The sequence below is a fragment of the Priapulus caudatus genome, unplaced genomic scaffold (assembly GCF_000485595.1).
Source record: "Priapulus caudatus unplaced genomic scaffold, Priapulus_caudatus-5.0.1 Scaffold326, whole genome shotgun sequence".
NCBI lineage: Eukaryota > Metazoa > Priapulida > Priapulimorpha > Priapulimorphida > Priapulidae > Priapulus > Priapulus caudatus.
Window position 1 is genome coordinate 110949 of NW_014577387.1, and position 17385 is coordinate 128333.

The window sequence follows — 17385 nt, forward strand, 5'->3', positions numbered from 1 at the left end:
TGAAGAGTATAATGATATGGTTGGGAGAACAAGGTTACTTGTCCGGGTTACATTGGCGTACAAGGTAAACGTGCCGTGATGCGTGGTTTACCTATAGAAATATATAGAAGCTATATATTAATAATGATTATTATAAACTAGTATAAATATTGTTATTTATATGGTTTTACTGGTTATACAGATGCTTGAAATAAAATTAAGTAGAAACCTGTCAAGAAGAAAAGTTCAAATATCGAGCCAGCCAGGATTCGAACCTGGAATCTTCTGATCCGTAGTCAGACGCGTTATCCGTTGCGCCACTGGCCCTTGATGATGAAAGTTTAACCAGTCAGCCTGTATATCACGTGCCCACAGCTCCAAGGGGGCTTATGTATGCTCTACATGTTTTGTTGCCATACCTTCGTGAATTAGTGTAATTACTAGACGACTATATATATCTCGTTAAGCTGGGTTTTATGAAGTATTATATCTTAAATGATAGAATAGAGGAGGTTTATACACATAGCCTAGGACATCATCAGGACGTGCGTGACATGTGGATCTGACACTGACTTGAAAACCCCAACGGGTCCCAGACACACAGTGTCAGTGGTCCCAGACTCCCAGCCGGTTAATCAGCTGATCGTTCACGTTTTGTTTACGAGCCGTTTGTTTGGTACCGATGTCATTCATAGGTGTGTCATTCGAGCGTGTTATGTGCGTTTTACAACACGTACTCCGGTTCAGCGCTGACACGGTCATCAATCATACAGATCTAACCATATCATATAGCCAACAATGAACGGAACGGCCGACTTGGTCAAGTCAATCGAAACGTTGACTTCATTTTTACCAAACAATCCCCTTGGTACACCATTGGAATCGAACTGGCGATACATGACAGCTACTTATACGGAATGGGAGATTGCAACTTACGGATCTATTTTCGTTCACGAAGTACGTATTTCTATATAAGTACAATATATGTATATGTATCAGGAGTAGATAATAGGGAATCTACTCCTGATATGTATACATGTATATTGTTAAATTTTACTAATACTATATATACTACTACTACTAGTACTAGCTATAAATATACATGCACTTCTCACTATCAGTTTTGTATAAAATGAGTCGATATATAGTCATATATTATTTATTAATTGATTGATTATTTCTTGCAGGTTATATACTTTATGTTCTGTCTACCAAGTTTCCTCTTCCAATTTATTCCGTCCATGAAGCGGTTCAAGATCCAGCAGGTATATATATATATATCAGGAGCTAATATAATGACAAATTTGTCGTTATATTAGCTCCTGATATATATGCATATATAATCAGGAGTCAATATTAATTAACAATTTTTGTTGGTGCATTTTTATACCCTCAATCGTGATAGGATGGCTTTACCTCGATCCTTATAGTTATATATTTAGCCACACACGCACTTCTCTCCCTCCCTCCCTCCCGCTCTCTCCCCTAACTCCCTCTCATCCCCCGCCCCATGCATTTCCTTTCCCTCTTCACTCCGTCAAGGTTTCCCTCTCCATCTCTGTCTCTCACCTCACTTTAAAATTTTCCTGCTCTACTCTTCAGTTTTTCTGTATTCTCGGTGTTTATCTCCTGCATGTAACTATATCGCTGCCACTGCCAGGGTCTATATGTCTCCCTGGGTACTGCCGGAACGTACCCTGGTACTATCTAATATGCCGGACCGTACCTCGCGCCTACTCCACTAACGAGTCTAGGGAGTCGCCTATGCCTACTCCTAACCCTAACCATATCAGATAGTTACCAGGGTACGTTCCGGTATACCGGACCGTACCCAGGGTACGTTCCGGCAGTACCCAGGGAGACATAGACCCTATCAGCGTAACTATCCAGGGGCGGATCCAGAGGGTTTGGGTGACCAGTTTCCATAGTTCTAGTCACAGCTAGGGGGGTCCGGGGGCATGCCGCCCCGGGAATTTTTAAAAAATTAGGCTATATTTGGTGCATTCTGGTGAATTTTGAGGGTCAATTCTGAAGATACCCAGCCTGTGACCGGTTTCTGGAAACCGGTGCAAACCGGCCTAAATCCGCGCCTGCTATCCTTGTCTAATCTCGTGAATCATGATCGGATGATCTCGTGTCACATGTGCAAGGTCCATCTAATTATAGGCATTATTATTATATCAAATCAGTTCGGCATCGCCACCTATATATCGCCTTAGCACAGTTGCGCCCGCAGATAGAAGCACTGGAAGCACAGTGCTTCCAGTAAATTTTGGGTTAAAAAATTTTGTTCCTAAATCTCTCTCGCAAGACTCACCAGATTGCATCTCCAGACATCTACCATTCAAAAATTTTCAGGGGTGGCATGCCCCCAGACCCCCCTAGCATGCAGCGCGCCTACGGCGCTTGCTTTTTATTATCACTGAGGATTTTATTCTTCTGTGCTTCTACTTTCTTAAGACCTGTGGGCGCCAGTGCCTTAGCATACACATATATAGCCATATATTTACATTGATTCGGCTAATCAGTCAAGCCCTGGCCTGCTGCTCCTCTAAGCAAAGAAATTCGTTTATTAGGGATGCCTATATATAGATATGACGATCGAGAGACAAACTGGAACATGGAAGCTCGATCGAGGGATGCTTACTATAATATATCCTATAGCCCTTGATATCCACAAAATAATCCAAGGTCTTTATATATATGTTTTTTTCTTCTGAATTATGATCTCCAATCTTTTATGTGGGGATAATAATGGTCTTTAAACTAACTAAGAGTTTGCCTTTATAGGATAAGCCAGAAGAAAGACAGTGGGGATGTGTGAAACTGCTTCTATTCAGTCATTTCTGCATACAGGTGAAATTCGATCTTAACAAAATCATAATACAGTGAGAGGAAAATGCACTTAAAACTTAATATTATCAAGATTTTGTAAGTCATCACAATCAATGATAGGTTTGCTAAAATATTGCTGAACATTTTATATAGGCACCAATGATTCTCGGAACGTACTATTTCACGCAAGTGTTTGGAATAAAGTACGACTACGACTCGATACCCAGATGGTAAGTCGAAAGTCGTGCCCGTGAACATCACAAAATAACCCACAATTAATCGATACGTTAACCTGCATAAATATAACCTCATGTCATGTGTGGAAAATCTGACACAAAAGAGGATTTTGTTTGACAGTTACTGTGACTGTGGCTTGTGTGCTGCTGACTATAGTGTGATTTGTTGCTCAGGTATGTACTGGCGGCACAAGTGATAGGATGTGCTATCATTGAGGATACCTGGCACTACTTTCTTCACCGATTGCTTCACCATAAGCGTCTTTACAAACATGTACACAAAGTGCACCATTCGTATACGGTGTGTTTTAATATATGTCAGCCTTTTTGTTATGCGGCATGCGTGTGCTGCAACTAGTATATAATTATTGTAATCGAACTTGGACCAAGTTTTGAATAACTTGAGAACAAAATGTTAACCATATCTAAATATATGGTATCAGGACAAATACCCCCCGGACAATTACCCCTCGGACATTTACCCCCCACCCGCGTCCACGCATCAAAGGACGGAACGTGAGCACGACGACGTTTCTAATGGCGGAGGCTGTTAAAAGCATAGAAATATATGGTATCAGGACAATCACCCCCCGGACAATTACCCCCAGACAATCACCCCCCGGACAATTACCCCCAGACAATCACCCCCCGAACATTTTAACCGCCGCCCCCCAGACATTTAGAGGAGGAGTTAGGGAAGACGGAGAAGGTAGTGGAGGAGGAGGAATAGGAGGGGGAGAGGAGGAGGTAGAGGAGGTAGAGGAGGTGCAGGTGGTGGTTGAGGGAGGAGAAAGAGGAGGAGGGGAGAATGTGTGGAGGAGATGAGAGGAGGAGGTAGAGGTCCTCCTCTACCGTCCTCCCTGTCTCCTTCTCCTCTCCTCCTCCTCCTCCACCTTCTCCCCTCCACGCACCTCCGCACCTTCTCCCCTCCTCCTCTACCTCCTCCTCCTCCTCCCTTTCCTCCTCGCACATTCTTTCCCCCTCCTCCACCACTCCCCCTCCTCTTCTCCTCCTCCACCTTCTCCCGCTCGCCTCCACCACCTTTTTCCCTCCTCTCCACGCTCCTCATCTCCTCCACCATTCTCCCCCCTCCTCGCTCCCCCTCCTCTCCTTCTCTCCACCACCTTCTCCCCCTCTACCTCCTTCTCCTGGCCTCTCCTCAGCCTCCTCTCCTCCTCCACTCCTCTCTCCTCCTCTGCTATACTCCCCTCCCCACCCTTCTTCCCCCCTCCTGCCACGCACCATCTTCGCGTCCTCCCTGTATCACTGTTTAACAATGAATAATAAACACCAAGTGAGTAATTATCCAGGGGGTAAATGTCAGGGGGGGGGTAAATGTCCGGGGGATAATTGTCCGGGGGGTGAATGGCATGGGGGGTAATTGTCCGGGGGTAATTGTCCAGGGGTAATTGTCCAGGGGGTGATTGTCCGGGGGGTATTTGTCCTAGAACCAAATATATATGCCTAATAACAACCTGCTTGCAAGTCTACTGTCACAATCAAAGTTATTGTACATATACCCTGAATTATTTTTATTCCAGGCACCATTCGGTCTTGTGGCTGAATATGCTCACCCTATAGAAACTGTAGGTAGGTCATAGAAACGGTTCAAAGAAACAGTCCTTTGCGACATAATTATTTGTGTGAGCCAACTTCTCGATGACACAGAAACACGGTTAATGCGTAGTAGTAAGTGACATGTGCAGCATGCGTCATTCGGATGTGTCTATTGCGCAGTTCTAGGAATGGGGTTCTTCATTGGCATTGTGACCTTCTGCAACCACATGGTGATGATGTGGGTGTGGGTCGCTGTGAGACTGCTTGAAACCATTGACGTACACACGGGGTATGACATTCCTTGGCTGAATCCAATGCACCTTATCCCGGGTTATGCCGGTGAGTACCAAGCCGTGAGCATTCGTCACAATGTGTCTGTACAAGCATTAATGATAGCACGTCTTTTTACATGGAATCTGCCGGAACTTGTTATCGCCAGTGAAAATTTCCTGTATGTGGAGGGGGAAAGGGAGAGAAACAGAGAGAGAAGGGGGAAGGGAAAGAGACAGAAAGAGAGAGGGGGAGGGAGAGAAAGAAAGAGAGGGGGAGAGAGAGAGAGGGGAAAAAGAGATACAGAGACAGGAGGAGCAAGATAGATAGAGCTTCATACAGATTTATTTCCAGGTTCACGTGCTCACGACTTTCACCACCAGAACTTTGTTGGCAACTACTCGTCTACGTTTGTGTATTGGGACAAGCTATTTGGCACAGACAAGCAGTACAAAGATTACTATGCCCAGCTGAAAAACAAGCAGCAGTAACCAACCACTGCAAGAACTGGGGAATCACATCCTGGTGTTATTCCTTAGCTTCCAGAATTCACTTGTGTTGTTTAGTTTTTTTCAAGTAATTTCTCTCTAGCACACGTTAGCTTACTGAATGAGCTAAAGACTCGGAAAATTATTATAAAGTCATCAAAATTATATCAATATTTCCCTGTAGACACAATGTTAAGTACGATTATGTTGCTGTTATGAATGTATGAATTCATATTCGTAGGTACACCATTATTTACATTATATAATCAAAGTTATTTGTCTTATTTATCATCAAATAACTTTATCTTATTTTTGGAGTTCAATGCTGAAGTAATTGCACTTGGAGGAATATTTATGAGAATATTTGTAGTATATTTCATGTCATTTTATTATGCAGGTTATGGGTTTTGATGACGGTCATGATCGTCCGTCCGTGCGAGCGTCCGTCAACAGTTGGGCACAAATCTAAACGGCTCGACGTACGGATTCGAAAGTCGGGGACGCCTGGGGGGGCGGGGAAGTAACAAAACGAGTTGGGAGGTCCAAAGCCTGGGGGTCAAAAGCGTCAAAGGATCCAAGAGTGCTGTAAGAAAGAACGGGGAACCATGGCCCGTCCTGTACTGTAAGGTATAGGCAAGGAAATGCAAGAAATTGCGGCAGCGGCAATCTAAACGCGTTCGGACTAGGCTCGCTGAATAAGCAACCGGCATGACCGTATGAAAAGCCATCACTCGTGCCAAATCGGAGTCACGAAGCTCAAGACGGTCAACACTGGGCTACAGGGCAGACGCTTTATAACTAATTGCTGAGGGACATGGTCTGACGGAGGCGCTTTGAAAAAACTATATTTTGTTTCACCAGCGGTGACCTAGGCATTTTTATGCTTGTATTATAGGACCATGAACATGTAATTAATCTGCTGACTAGCGAGAGAGCTAACCCGCTGACATCCGATAATCTTGAGGACCGCAAGAGGCGGTTATAACAATGGATTTGTTTACGTCGTCTAGAAAGAATTCTGAGCTGCCCGGGTGCCTAGTCAAGACTAACACCGGCCTGTCCCTCGTGATGATGACGGCTACAGATGGTCACAGTGAAATTTCAAAGCTAAGTTTGATTGTAGAAGGTTAATGCTCTTAAATCGTGATAATTCCATGGTCATTGCTGACTGTCAGGTGTTAGCACATGCTTAGCGGTAATCCGCCACTCCCAACCGTGGCCAACTGCCAGTGCATGTGTGGAACTGGGTAAACTGTTAGTTTTTCGCCCTGCGTTAATCCTAGGTGACAGGTCAGCCTCTCTATTCAGCCTGTCCAAGGCTTGCATAGGTAAGATCGGAGATGCTTTACTATCTCTGTGTTTGTGACCAGAATAGTCTGTTGCTACTTTACGTATGATGGAACTTCCACCTTTAACATCGGAACACACCTTGACGTACGCGCCATTCGGGCAAATATTTCATAACGATCCGCCACGAACATTCCTTGAGAAGGTCCTGGATTCCATGCCACCTGTGCTTCCAGCTGTTGGGCGGCGTGTATAGTGAACACCATTGCCGACCTAAACAGTGGTTACCCAGTTACCAATCGCCACACTCCACCTCCAGACGTCACCGCAGTACACACCTCTAGCATCGAGCGCTGTCGCTGGGGGCCGCGGCAATCCCGGTCTGTTGGTGTATAGAAGGTTCGCCTCCCGTTAAGGAAGCCATTCCCACCTGCTTGAGGTAGTCAACCGGACTAGTATCACCTCTAGTCTTTCAACACCTAGTCGAAGCGCCTGGCTATGCATCGTAAATTTGTAAACTATGTCTGCAAAAAAACACCCTCACTTACACGCGATTCGCCCCTCGCAACGCAAACTTCGGAAATTCCTCTGAGAATCCTAAGTTTCTCGTAAATGTGTCATTTAGATCGAACAAGATAAAGCAATCCTCAGAATCGTTTTACAGCCTTACTAATGAGTTTATCCTCATGTAACCCTATACGTATAACCAATATAGCTAGCTGTATTATGTACAATCTCGTCGATTTTGCACCGCTAGCACATAATTATTACAAAACGACGCGGAAGTTCTGACAACAACAACAGATGCTAAAACAAATCTTTGGTTACAATAATTATGGTACTCCTTAATATGAAGTTGCTTTCACGATATCAGTTGCTTCAGCAATTGCACTACGGCTCACAGGGCGCCCACATTATTAGACTTGTATTGATAAACCGGGGTACAGACGAGCGTCAACATGGTAGATTTTTAAACACCTATTACATTAGAAATCGCCTTGGCCATCTAAATTCTGAAAACTGACAATAAACTGGCATCTATTCTGCATTTAAATGGAAGAAGATGTTAACATTATATGAGCATCGCATTTTACATACACCGAGTGCGAAAACTGCCCCCGGCCTAACTTTATGATTCTCGGCATAAGCACCATTTTATGGATTAACTCTTGGCGCAAAATTTTAGCACAATCCTAATGTCACAATAAGCGTGAACTCTAAATGATGAATGAAAGCTATTAGTGTACCTTATTTATCGAAATCATTCCTCTACATATTCTATCGAATACATGTCCCTCAGTCACGCTGGATACCCTCAGACCCACATGAGTAACTCACAGTGGATGGGTTGAGTGGGGGGGGGGAGTGGGATAACGAGGATTATGTAACACCCTAGCCTCCATACAACAGGATGTCAGGCCCCCCTGTGGAGATGCACCTCCACGTCATGCTTCGGTGCGTAAGTCTTCAGCAGTAAACATAGAACCCTGTAAGATTCACAGTTACCAAGAACCTTTAGCCGTGACTATATGAGAGGCGGAAGGGCACTGTAGGTGCAGATTAGGTGCCGAGCCGGTGCGGAGGTGAATGGTGTGTCAGAGGGAGGGACGATCAAACGGATGGTGTGTCGACCAGTGGTTCATAGGAACACAGGGGTTCAAGACTACTTCGACTCTAAGGTTTCCACTATGTTTTAAATGGTGGTGGATGGAGAAAAATGGAGTTGACACAAATCCTTCTGGCATAGGTCAAGTGCTCAACGTGCAGCATCTACCACCCCCGCCCGCACCACACAAAACAATGTCAGATGCATTGCCAGTCATACAATATGTCTTCAGCTCGATCGGCTGTGTGGCTGTTCTTGTGATGGGCAGCCGGACACACAGTGCGTGTAAATAATAGGAACCGCGGGACGACTCATGACTATATCGACGTTACATCAACAAGACATCACGTTTGACTATCACAAAACACGTTCGACATCACTAGAATATACCATATTAATTTCAAAGCATAAGTTTTAAGTTAGAAAACAACAAGAAGAAAGGAAATTCTGCAGCTCCAAGCACGTTGTTCCCCAAGTGCGCCCACGTCCAGCTGGATTAGTAAAGACATTTACCACGACCTTGGTAGAGCGCCGTCGTGAGTGATATTGGCTAGTAAGTTGTCTTGAAAGTATTGCGATACATATTGATCGTGCTTACATAAGTATATCTCGTTAGCATCCACCCTAAGATATATATAATATAATAGAGAGAGAGAGAGCGATTTACATACATAATCAACACACTTATAATACACGTATATTTAAAATTATGCTGGCATATGCATTTCATGTTACATAACGTTGCATATGTGTTTAGAAATTTATGAAGGATTCAAGGCTCACCTTGGCTCTACGCAGTATCGAATCTTTGCTGGAATCGTAGGGACAGTCCTTGGAGGGTATCTCCAGCACAGCAGGGATTGGCTGGTTGTAATTATCCAGTACATAGCGTATCATCTCTGCTACCTAGAGGGTTAGAAGGTATTAGTGAGTAATTCAAACCAATTTGCATCTCTGAGCATGGTAAAATTTCCATAAAGATGTTTCCTATAGGTAGTTTACTGAACAAATGTCAACGTTCACAAGTAAAAGCAATTGGCAATTTCCTGCATGCATGTAAACATAATAAAGTTGGATAAAGCTCTGAGAATTCGAGTTGACAGGCTATTTTAAACTGGTGATCTGATGATTACAGTATTAGACTGACAGTTACATTCGCCGACCAGACACTCAAGCACTCTAATAACTCTGTAACGGACACTACACTATACACTGTTAATCTGCTTCTAGCACAGCACATCGTCTGCACTGAATGATCACGTACGTACATGTATCTTAACGAAGGCAAGTAAACTGCCGAAACGTTATTCACGGACTATATTATTATCTCTGGAAAACATTCAATACCGTAAAGTGACACCTTGTAGCCAAGCAAAAGAGTTAAGGACAAAAGATGATAAATTACACCGTGGTGAAGAGTGATTGATTAAGCACCGGGGTGTTATAAGTGTCAAGTGACATAAAGTCCTTATACGACATGATACGATACTCTGTCTCTAATTACATAATATCCAGCTTAGCAAATGATTACTGACACAACTCACATTTTGATTAATTAAAATAATTGCGATGTCGTCTCTGTGTACAAAGGATTTGAACTGTTCTTCTATTTCGTGAACTGTTGTATCTGTGAGTAATGAAACAAATAAAACACATATTAGAAACACACGTATGAACATCAAAAGTGTCAAGTGATGAGACCAAAATAAATCACCTGAATAATAAAGACAAGCAGTCTGTGTAAGAAGAAAAAAATGCGACCTAAGGCTTTAAGACTCGCAGATGCGCCATTGACCTACATAGGACGTGGGCAATGCACCGCATTAGCAGCATTCTACGATATCGACGCGAAGGTAAAGTCCTTGATTCTCTGGTGGCGTGGAGCCTTTTAAAAGGCCGCTGGCATTGCTGATGCCGAACTTCAATGTTGTCTCTCTGTCCATCGTGAACTCTCGAAGCTCTCCTTCAGTGTCAACGATCTGGCGTGTGTAATGGCGTCTTCCCGCAGTTCGATATCTTCGCGTAGGATCTGAGACGAACAACCTCGGCGAGTGAGGTCTACAATTGTAAATCTAACGTTCAGAATGGAAAGTTATGAGTCAAAAAGCACGTTTATGTCCAGATTATGTGTGGTCCAAATAGCCAAAAAAAACTTGTCGATTGCTATGTACATTAGGAACACTAGTTTGATGCGCTATCCATCATGCATGGATTAGACACAGCGACAGCTCTACGACGGTCGGCAGGATAATTTCCTTTGCGAGATGTTACGGCATTTTCTGGCCAGAAAGTGTTTCCATTGAGCGAAAAATTCTTCCCTAAATGCTAGCGTAGCCTTTCCAAGGCAAATATGCTCGCCTGGTAGATAATTTGTAAAATGGAGGTACCTTAGATAACAAAATCTATTAATAACAAAAATTATATTTCAAACAATGAAACAAATACAATTAACTCAGAATATATTAGATTCCAAAGCTTATTGAACATCTGATAGTACTATGATCTACGCGCCGTTGCAAACTATGATGTGTACTATTTAAATTTTATGGGGCCATGAGATTTAATTTCTCCACGCGCCAAACAAGTCCACCATTTTTCTCTATGAAACTGTTTCCTGGCCACAGAGGATTTTTAGAATCTTAGCGGCCACACTATTACCGACGGGCTCACTACTTGGAGATAGGTATAGAGTTCCGTTCAGGCATTCTACACTCCATCCAGCGATCAATCAGGGAACATCGCCGCAGAAGTGGTCTCACACTCTGAAGAGTGATATAGCGAAGCTAACATTATAGACGACGAACATGTAACGATCAAAAACACAAGTAACACCCCGCATTTATAGCAGCTTACTGAACGAGTTTTTTCCCGCTCGTATATCATATCTTCTCTCCCCATCGGCATCCAATCGCTCTTGTATTAAAAGCATTCTGCGTTCGGGGTGCCATGTGTATCGCATTAACAGTAATGTAAGTGAGTCACTCTGTTTTCATTATTGTCTATAAGCAAGAACATTGCACTATGCACATTCATTGCGCACATCTAAAGTACTACGTCTTAGTACTTTGTACTTGCCAGCCGTACTAAGAATTCACCCGCACGCTGAGTACAATATGCCACACTATTATTAAGACTTACTAGAACTCCCACCTCCAGCATGCACTGCTTCCTGAGAATTCGCGGCCACTGCGTGTACTTGCCGTACTCAAGATGATATTGGGTAGTCTTATGGAGCCGTGCTTTACCCTGAGAACTCACACCACTCTGCGTGTAAACTGTGTCATACTGGAGGATGATCTAAGGTTAGTTCAATTGCATTCCTGCTTTACTGGGAACCTCACCTCTCAATCTGCCGTGCACTCTGTCATAGCTAATTACTAAGAAAACATAGGTAATTCTATGATCCCTGCTGTCTTTACAGAGAACTCCACCCACTCTGTGATGTACTGCGTAACTAAAGAATATATGCGTAGTCTATGATCTGCTTGTGTCCACTTCTAAGAAAAGAATACTTCACCCACTCTGTGTGTATTCCTGCATCACATTAGCGACTCGCTGCACCAGCTGTGCCGTGGGAATCTCCTCCTGGTAGGTGAGATAGTACTGCTGGGCCAGCTTACGCGCACGTCTGAACAACACCTAAGAAACAAAAAAAAAAAATTGCAAATTTCACGACAATCAATCTAACAGCGACTACAATACTCTGACTATTTCACTAAAACGAGCAACATTCCAAAGAAAATGTTTTGTCCAATAAACCGCCTGACATGAGACACAATAACACACTATGCTTTTGCTCGAATGTAACTATCCCCCAACACCTGACATGTAATAATCTATGGAGTTGTACTGCCAAATGTAAAATCGTAAAACAAACAGAGTATGTTATCTAGCATACCGATAAATCTGGAACCCATGCCACTGTTACACGGCACGCTCTAATTGGTGTTTGTGAGAGGAAACATCTGCCACCTTTATGGATACTGTGCTCTTTATCATAAAATATAAAATGTTTTTCTGTTTCTTCTCTGTAGCGATAACGACCCCATTGGAAGCTGTAGGAAATAAAATGTGTAAAGTAATAGTCGCTGAAAGCAATGGAAGATATTGACAATTTAGCCTGTATTGAAAGAAAGGCACAGTTATGATATTACTTTCTTAATGCCCAAGATTCAAAATGCTGTAGCTTATGTAATTCGTCAACTAATGTGATTCCATGCTGCTAAGCTGCCTGCAATTGCTAACTCAATTTGAAGCAGCTTGCCTGATGGACCTAAGAAAAGAATGAAAGTATTTGAAGTAATTATTGCATCAATAAGTGATTGATAAACAATCCTTTGTATTGAGTATTCCTCCCTAAAGCGGTAACAGAGTATTTACGTCTGTCGTCCGGATAAGATATAATGTGCAAAAAAAAATTACCGGACAACCTAAAGCATCGATTCCATATAATAATATGAACCTTATCATTAACCTACCGGACAGATGCTTAGTAAGCTGTTCTTGTAATATTTCTTTTACGCGGATACCCTAGAACATCCAAACTTATAAATAAACTACCACCTGATATACAAAGTCTAACAGCGCAACCCCTACAAGTAGTAGGCAGAGCTGACAATGTCACTTGTAGTTCTGTATCTGTTAACAGTCCGCGCTCGCTCCGCTAAAGCCTCCGGAGTGTCACAGGCTACTACCTCCACCCCCGCTCTGACACTTGGTCAACATGTATCAGTAAAAAATGTAAATTAATGGAGGCACCGGTCACGCCAACTTGGATGAACCTGGAACGAACTGGGAATGCCAACTCGCAGCTCAACAACCGCCAGCGGCGTCGCCCGTCTAGGGGAAACGTGGAATTATTAGACGCGTATATCAGCAGAAGCGGCACGACCGCCGAATCGAGGAGCACACCCGAGTGCACCTCGACACAGTAGTTTAGCATAGTTGTGTCAGAGTCACGCCTATAGAGGGCAGGTAACGCAATACTGAGGAGGTCGTAGATCCGTGACATAGGTGAATCCGCGAGATAATTGAGCGCCGTGATGCGACCGAAAAATCGCCGTGATCTGGAGTGTCCTACCTTTTCTATATATAGTCATTCGTAATGCGACAACAGCACTCCAGCGACGAGGGGCCGCGAGGCCACCATATTTTCCGGGCAATAAGCAGTTGATGACCCGGATATAACGCGTAACATTTATATGCCTCTATAGTACTAGTAGTAGTAAGGTAGGTGACTTATACCGCTATTGAACACTACTACGACTAACAGACTAACCAGCTCTGCCGTGCTCTGATGCTGAGTGGCCTGTGGCCGTGTAATGAGTTTGTTAGTCAAATATCAGTGTCCAATGGTGGAAGCATTAGGTTAGAGTTAGCGACAGGCGCTCGCCTCATCGCTTGGTTGTGTTGGAGAACGCCTGAATGTGTAAGTCACTCAGCGGTCCGGGCGCAACAGAAGTTCCAACTGGGTTTGATTTCTCAACACCGAACCTTTCTCGCTACCGATACTTACTACCTGATAATCCTACAATATTCTGTATTAAGACTGAGATATAAACCTGTTATCAGAAAATTCGAAGCTGACGAGCGGCGTATACTTGAGCGGCCATTGTCTGTTGAGCCGGAGCTGTGACGTCTACGAATTCCCGAAGTGGGCGGATATGCGATCTGGCATGCAAGCGCCGCTCGCGATGGCGGGACCGAGCGTCAAACGAAGGACGTCAAGTCACTGAAAGGCGGCTGCAGTATACCGCTGCTCGTCACTGCGAGTACGAACGTTAATACAGAAAAGTATTGTGATAAACATAGTAAATCTAAAAGATAGGGCGGCGAAAAAAGGTCGTGTTGAGAAAAAGCCAAGTTTGAAAGTTCTCGTCTCTGAAAGCGCCGCAGCAAACTGCATGAGTGCATTCACTGCAGGCGTTCCTCACACACAACAGGATAGGGACGTCTCTCTTGTAACCCTACTTTGTTGGGTTAGCATATTGTATCTAGCTGCTGTGCAGGTGTCAGGCGTGGTGGCATACAGCAAATCGACTATATGATGCTGGGGCGCATATTTTGATGCAGCGTAGCGCGTGACGGTTGTCAATGGCAATGCTTTCAAACCAAGCAGAATTAGTTTGTTCGTGTACGTCTAAGATAATAATATTGGCTATGGTGCAACAGGAATCCATAATCAAATATACTATGCTATCTGAGAAAAACATGATGTCATACTTCGCGTAACAAGAGGTAAAACTTTACCTAAAGGTTAAAGAGAAGGCCTGTGATGCTTTCTGATATGAATTGAGGTGGATGTAGCGGGTTGCAAGCGCTGCTGATTTAAGGGTATTATCTTGGGTACTTAGCCCGGTCATGAATGGTTCTTTTACTGAGTAATTATTTTTGTTTTATATGAACCATGAAATCTAGATATCATATGTCTCCGAACTTTTTTGTATTATTGTTTTATTAAGATTGATCATAACGTCTAAGTTTTCCCGTTCGCGATTGTAACTATGATTTCAGTGCGCTTTGTGCATACAGTTAATACAAATTTCAAAGATGTGAGTGCACTCTGCAATCAAAGAAAAGCTCATTGCAAGTTATTGGCGATGAGGTACGTTTTGGAGCTATCTTATCCCAGCCATTTGTAAGAAACACTTATACATTTTATATATCATTAGTTTTGGCTTTGTAGAATCCCGTACCTAACTTTTTTACGACGCTGTCTACGGCGCAATAAATGGTTGTATGTGGGTCATCCGTGCAGTATATTCAGGTAAAACTGTAAAAAAGTTGATTAGTGGTCTGACATAATGATAGGTTTCCGAGCCGACGCACGACCGCCATTTAATGGAGGGGGGGTGGTCAGTTAAAACCGCACCCTCAGTTTACGCCAAGGGCGGACGTATATAGCGTTCTGATTGGCGACAATGTTGAGGCATTGGTCTGACCAGTGTCAGTTATCATCGTGATCATTATCGTTGTCGTGGGTAACCCATGAAATAACACTGTGATAAAGTTAAAACGTTTAACTTAATCTTATTCTGATTCAATTTTTTAAACAATAGGACTCGTGTGTTGGATCCTGCTTGGTGGAATGGGGGAAGCCAATAAAGCCTAGACAAACGAAGCTCATGGGTAGTCAGCAAAAGTTAGTTGATATCTTGGTTTTATAATTATAGTTATGAGCATGCATCAGTGCACACTATGCATGAGTCACGATAGCATGTTTATATTATTACTAGTAGCTACCGGAGGCCGTGGCTACGCGACCGGTTTCCGGACGGGAGCCGCTAGGCTACGCTACGGACATCCATCTTCCACAGTGATCTTTGGCGACAGAGCACACGCATGTTTCCTCCGATTGCTGAACGGGACGCTCTGCTGATTGCCGAGGTGTGTGTGCGTGTGTGTGCGTGGCGTGTGTGTGAGAGAGAGAGAGCGAGAGAGAGAGAGAGGGAATGTGTATGTGTGTGTATCGCGTGAGAAGAGAGAGAGAGAGAGAGAGAGGCTAGAAGTGTGTGTGTGTGTTTTGTGTATGTGTGTGTATATGCGTGAGAGAGAGAGAGAGAGAGAGCTAGAAGTGTGTGTGTGTGTGTATGTGTGTGTGCCAGGGTCTCCAACCATTCCGCATTCTGCGGAATTCATTACGATTTCTACGGCTTAATTTCCGCACTCACGCAGCGGCAAGGTTATATTCCTCATTTCAGTTGCACTGTATAAAATTTGCACTGATTGTTCGCATTGTTCGCTTGACACATTTTTTTTTTTTCAGCCGTGCCTGGCACTGGCCACGCGCTGGTGCAGTAGAGTTTATCAATAGCCGTCACTGCGGCGAGTCCGTTTCTTGAAAATGCACGGCTCTGCCATTACCTGTTAGTTGTTGCACACCCGCCCCTACCATCGCTCAGTGTTATAATGTGTTTCTAATTCTATGCATGTTGTATCTCTGTTCTACGGTAATATGGAACAGCCTAATCAGACAAGTGCTGTCGTGACAAGGTGTCACGTAGTTTGTCTGCTAATCAGATTAACACGTGGGGAGAATGGCGTCCATTGCCATTGGCCATCCAAAAAAACCGACTTTACAGAAATTCAGGAACGAATATAACACAGATGTGCCTGTACTTGTGAAGTCAAAACGCACAGTGTTAAGCATGGCTATTGCATGGTATGCAAGACAGAACTTTCAAGTGGGGCACGGAGGAAGGAGTGACTGCCAGAGGCATATAGTCTGCTCACAGCATAAGTGCTATGGCGGGTGCAGTGGAATCTACACCAATATATCAAGCTTCTTTTGCAGGCAGATAGAAAATTGTCTGTCTTGCGGCAGAAGTGAGATTTACGGATTATATTTAATTGAAGCACAATGTCCCTTTGAGGGCGGCAGACCATGCAAATGAACTCTTCAGAAAATGTTTCCAGACTTCCAAATAGCCAAAAAGTATGGTTGCAGACATACAAAACACGTAAAATTGTGAGAAATTGCAATCTCTACATGTATTATTAATATAATAACCTAACTGTGTACGCTCTCTGAAAAGTCATGAAAAGTGTTTGAATCCTAACTTGTAGGGTGAGTCTAGGGTTGAGATACGTGTATCAGACATGAGAATATGGCCCACAGTATGCCTCAGATTGCAGGAAAATGGCTTAAATTTTCAAAATTTTCTGGGGGGGCATGCCCCAGACTCCCTACCACTGGCATGGCCTACAGCACGTGGGGGCCTGCCTGCGGCAGCCAAGTTAATTTCGCCCCCCCCCGTCCATCAATTACATTCTGGCATTGGAGTTCACAAGGTTGGAGACCCTGGGTGTGCGTGCGTGCGTGCATGCGTGCGTGTGTGTGAGAGAGGAGAGAGAGCTGTGCGTGTGTGTGAGAGAGAGAGAGAGAGAGCTGTGCGTGTGTGTGAGAGAGAGAGAGAGAGAGCTGTGCGTGTGTGTGAGAGATTGAGAGAGAGAGAGAGCGAGAGAGGACGGATGAAAGGATAGACGGCAGCAGTGCATATACTGTATATTTTCGGCAATCAGCAGTCACGCAATCACTGTTGTGAGTGGATGTCCGGATGCGTAGCCTGGAGACTCGGCGACGGTTCGGACGCGTAGCCACTGCGTTTATTACTATTAGCAAATATTA

At 43.8% G+C, this 17385-nt stretch overlaps 2 protein-coding genes and 1 non-coding gene across 5 annotated transcripts in view; 1 reads left to right on the forward strand and 2 right to left on the reverse strand.

The window, feature by feature from the left end:
• Positions 1–233: 233 nt before the first annotated feature.
• Trnar-acg lies at positions 234–306 on the reverse strand. Its single transcript has one exon. It is a non-coding gene; the product is annotated as a tRNA-Arg (tRNA).
• Positions 307–611: 305 nt separating this feature from the next.
• Positions 612–5916, forward strand: LOC106809083 (methylsterol monooxygenase 1-like). Of its 3 annotated transcripts, none has more exons than XM_014812040.1 (8): positions 613–936; positions 1167–1244; positions 2770–2835; positions 2968–3044; positions 3225–3351; positions 4592–4640; positions 4788–4946; positions 5232–5916. In XM_014812040.1, exons 1-8 carry the CDS (start codon positions 778–780, stop codon positions 5366–5368), a joined length of 852 nt encoding a protein of 283 aa, XP_014667526.1. In that variant the 5' UTR covers positions 613–777; the 3' UTR covers positions 5369–5916. The 3 variants fall into 3 exon arrangements, with proteins under 3 accessions (XP_014667529.1, XP_014667526.1, XP_014667528.1); XM_014812042.1 differs by having other exon boundaries at positions 3225–3324; XM_014812043.1 differs by lacking the exon at positions 1167–1244 and having other exon boundaries at positions 612–936.
• A 2181-nt stretch (positions 5917–8097) lies between these two features.
• Positions 8098–17385, reverse strand: part of LOC106809075 (V-type proton ATPase subunit F-like) — a 17746-nt gene continuing 8458 nt past the window's right edge. The window contains exons 3-5 of the mRNA XM_014812024.1: positions 9803–9885; positions 9042–9164; positions 8098–8139 (exon numbers count right to left, since the gene is read on the reverse strand). Coding sequence (XP_014667510.1) covers positions 8098–8139; positions 9042–9164; positions 9803–9885 — 248 coding nt within the window. The remainder of the gene's footprint in view (positions 8140–9041; positions 9165–9802; positions 9886–17385) is intronic.

What these genes read in the sequence shown, in the direction of transcription:
- LOC106809083 (XM_014812040.1), top strand. Translation starts at nt 778, where the DNA reads ATGAACGGAACGGCCGACTTGGTCAAGTCAATCGAAACGTTGACTTCA. An exon ending in AGCGGTTCAAGATCCAGCAG is followed by an intron (nt 1,245 to 2,769) that starts GTATATATATAT and finishes TTGCCTTTATAG; the next exon opens with GATAAGCCAGAAGAAAGACA. An exon ending in TACGACTCGATACCCAGATG is followed by an intron (nt 3,045 to 3,224) that starts GTAAGTCGAAAG and finishes TTTGTTGCTCAG; the next exon opens with GTATGTACTGGCGGCACAAG.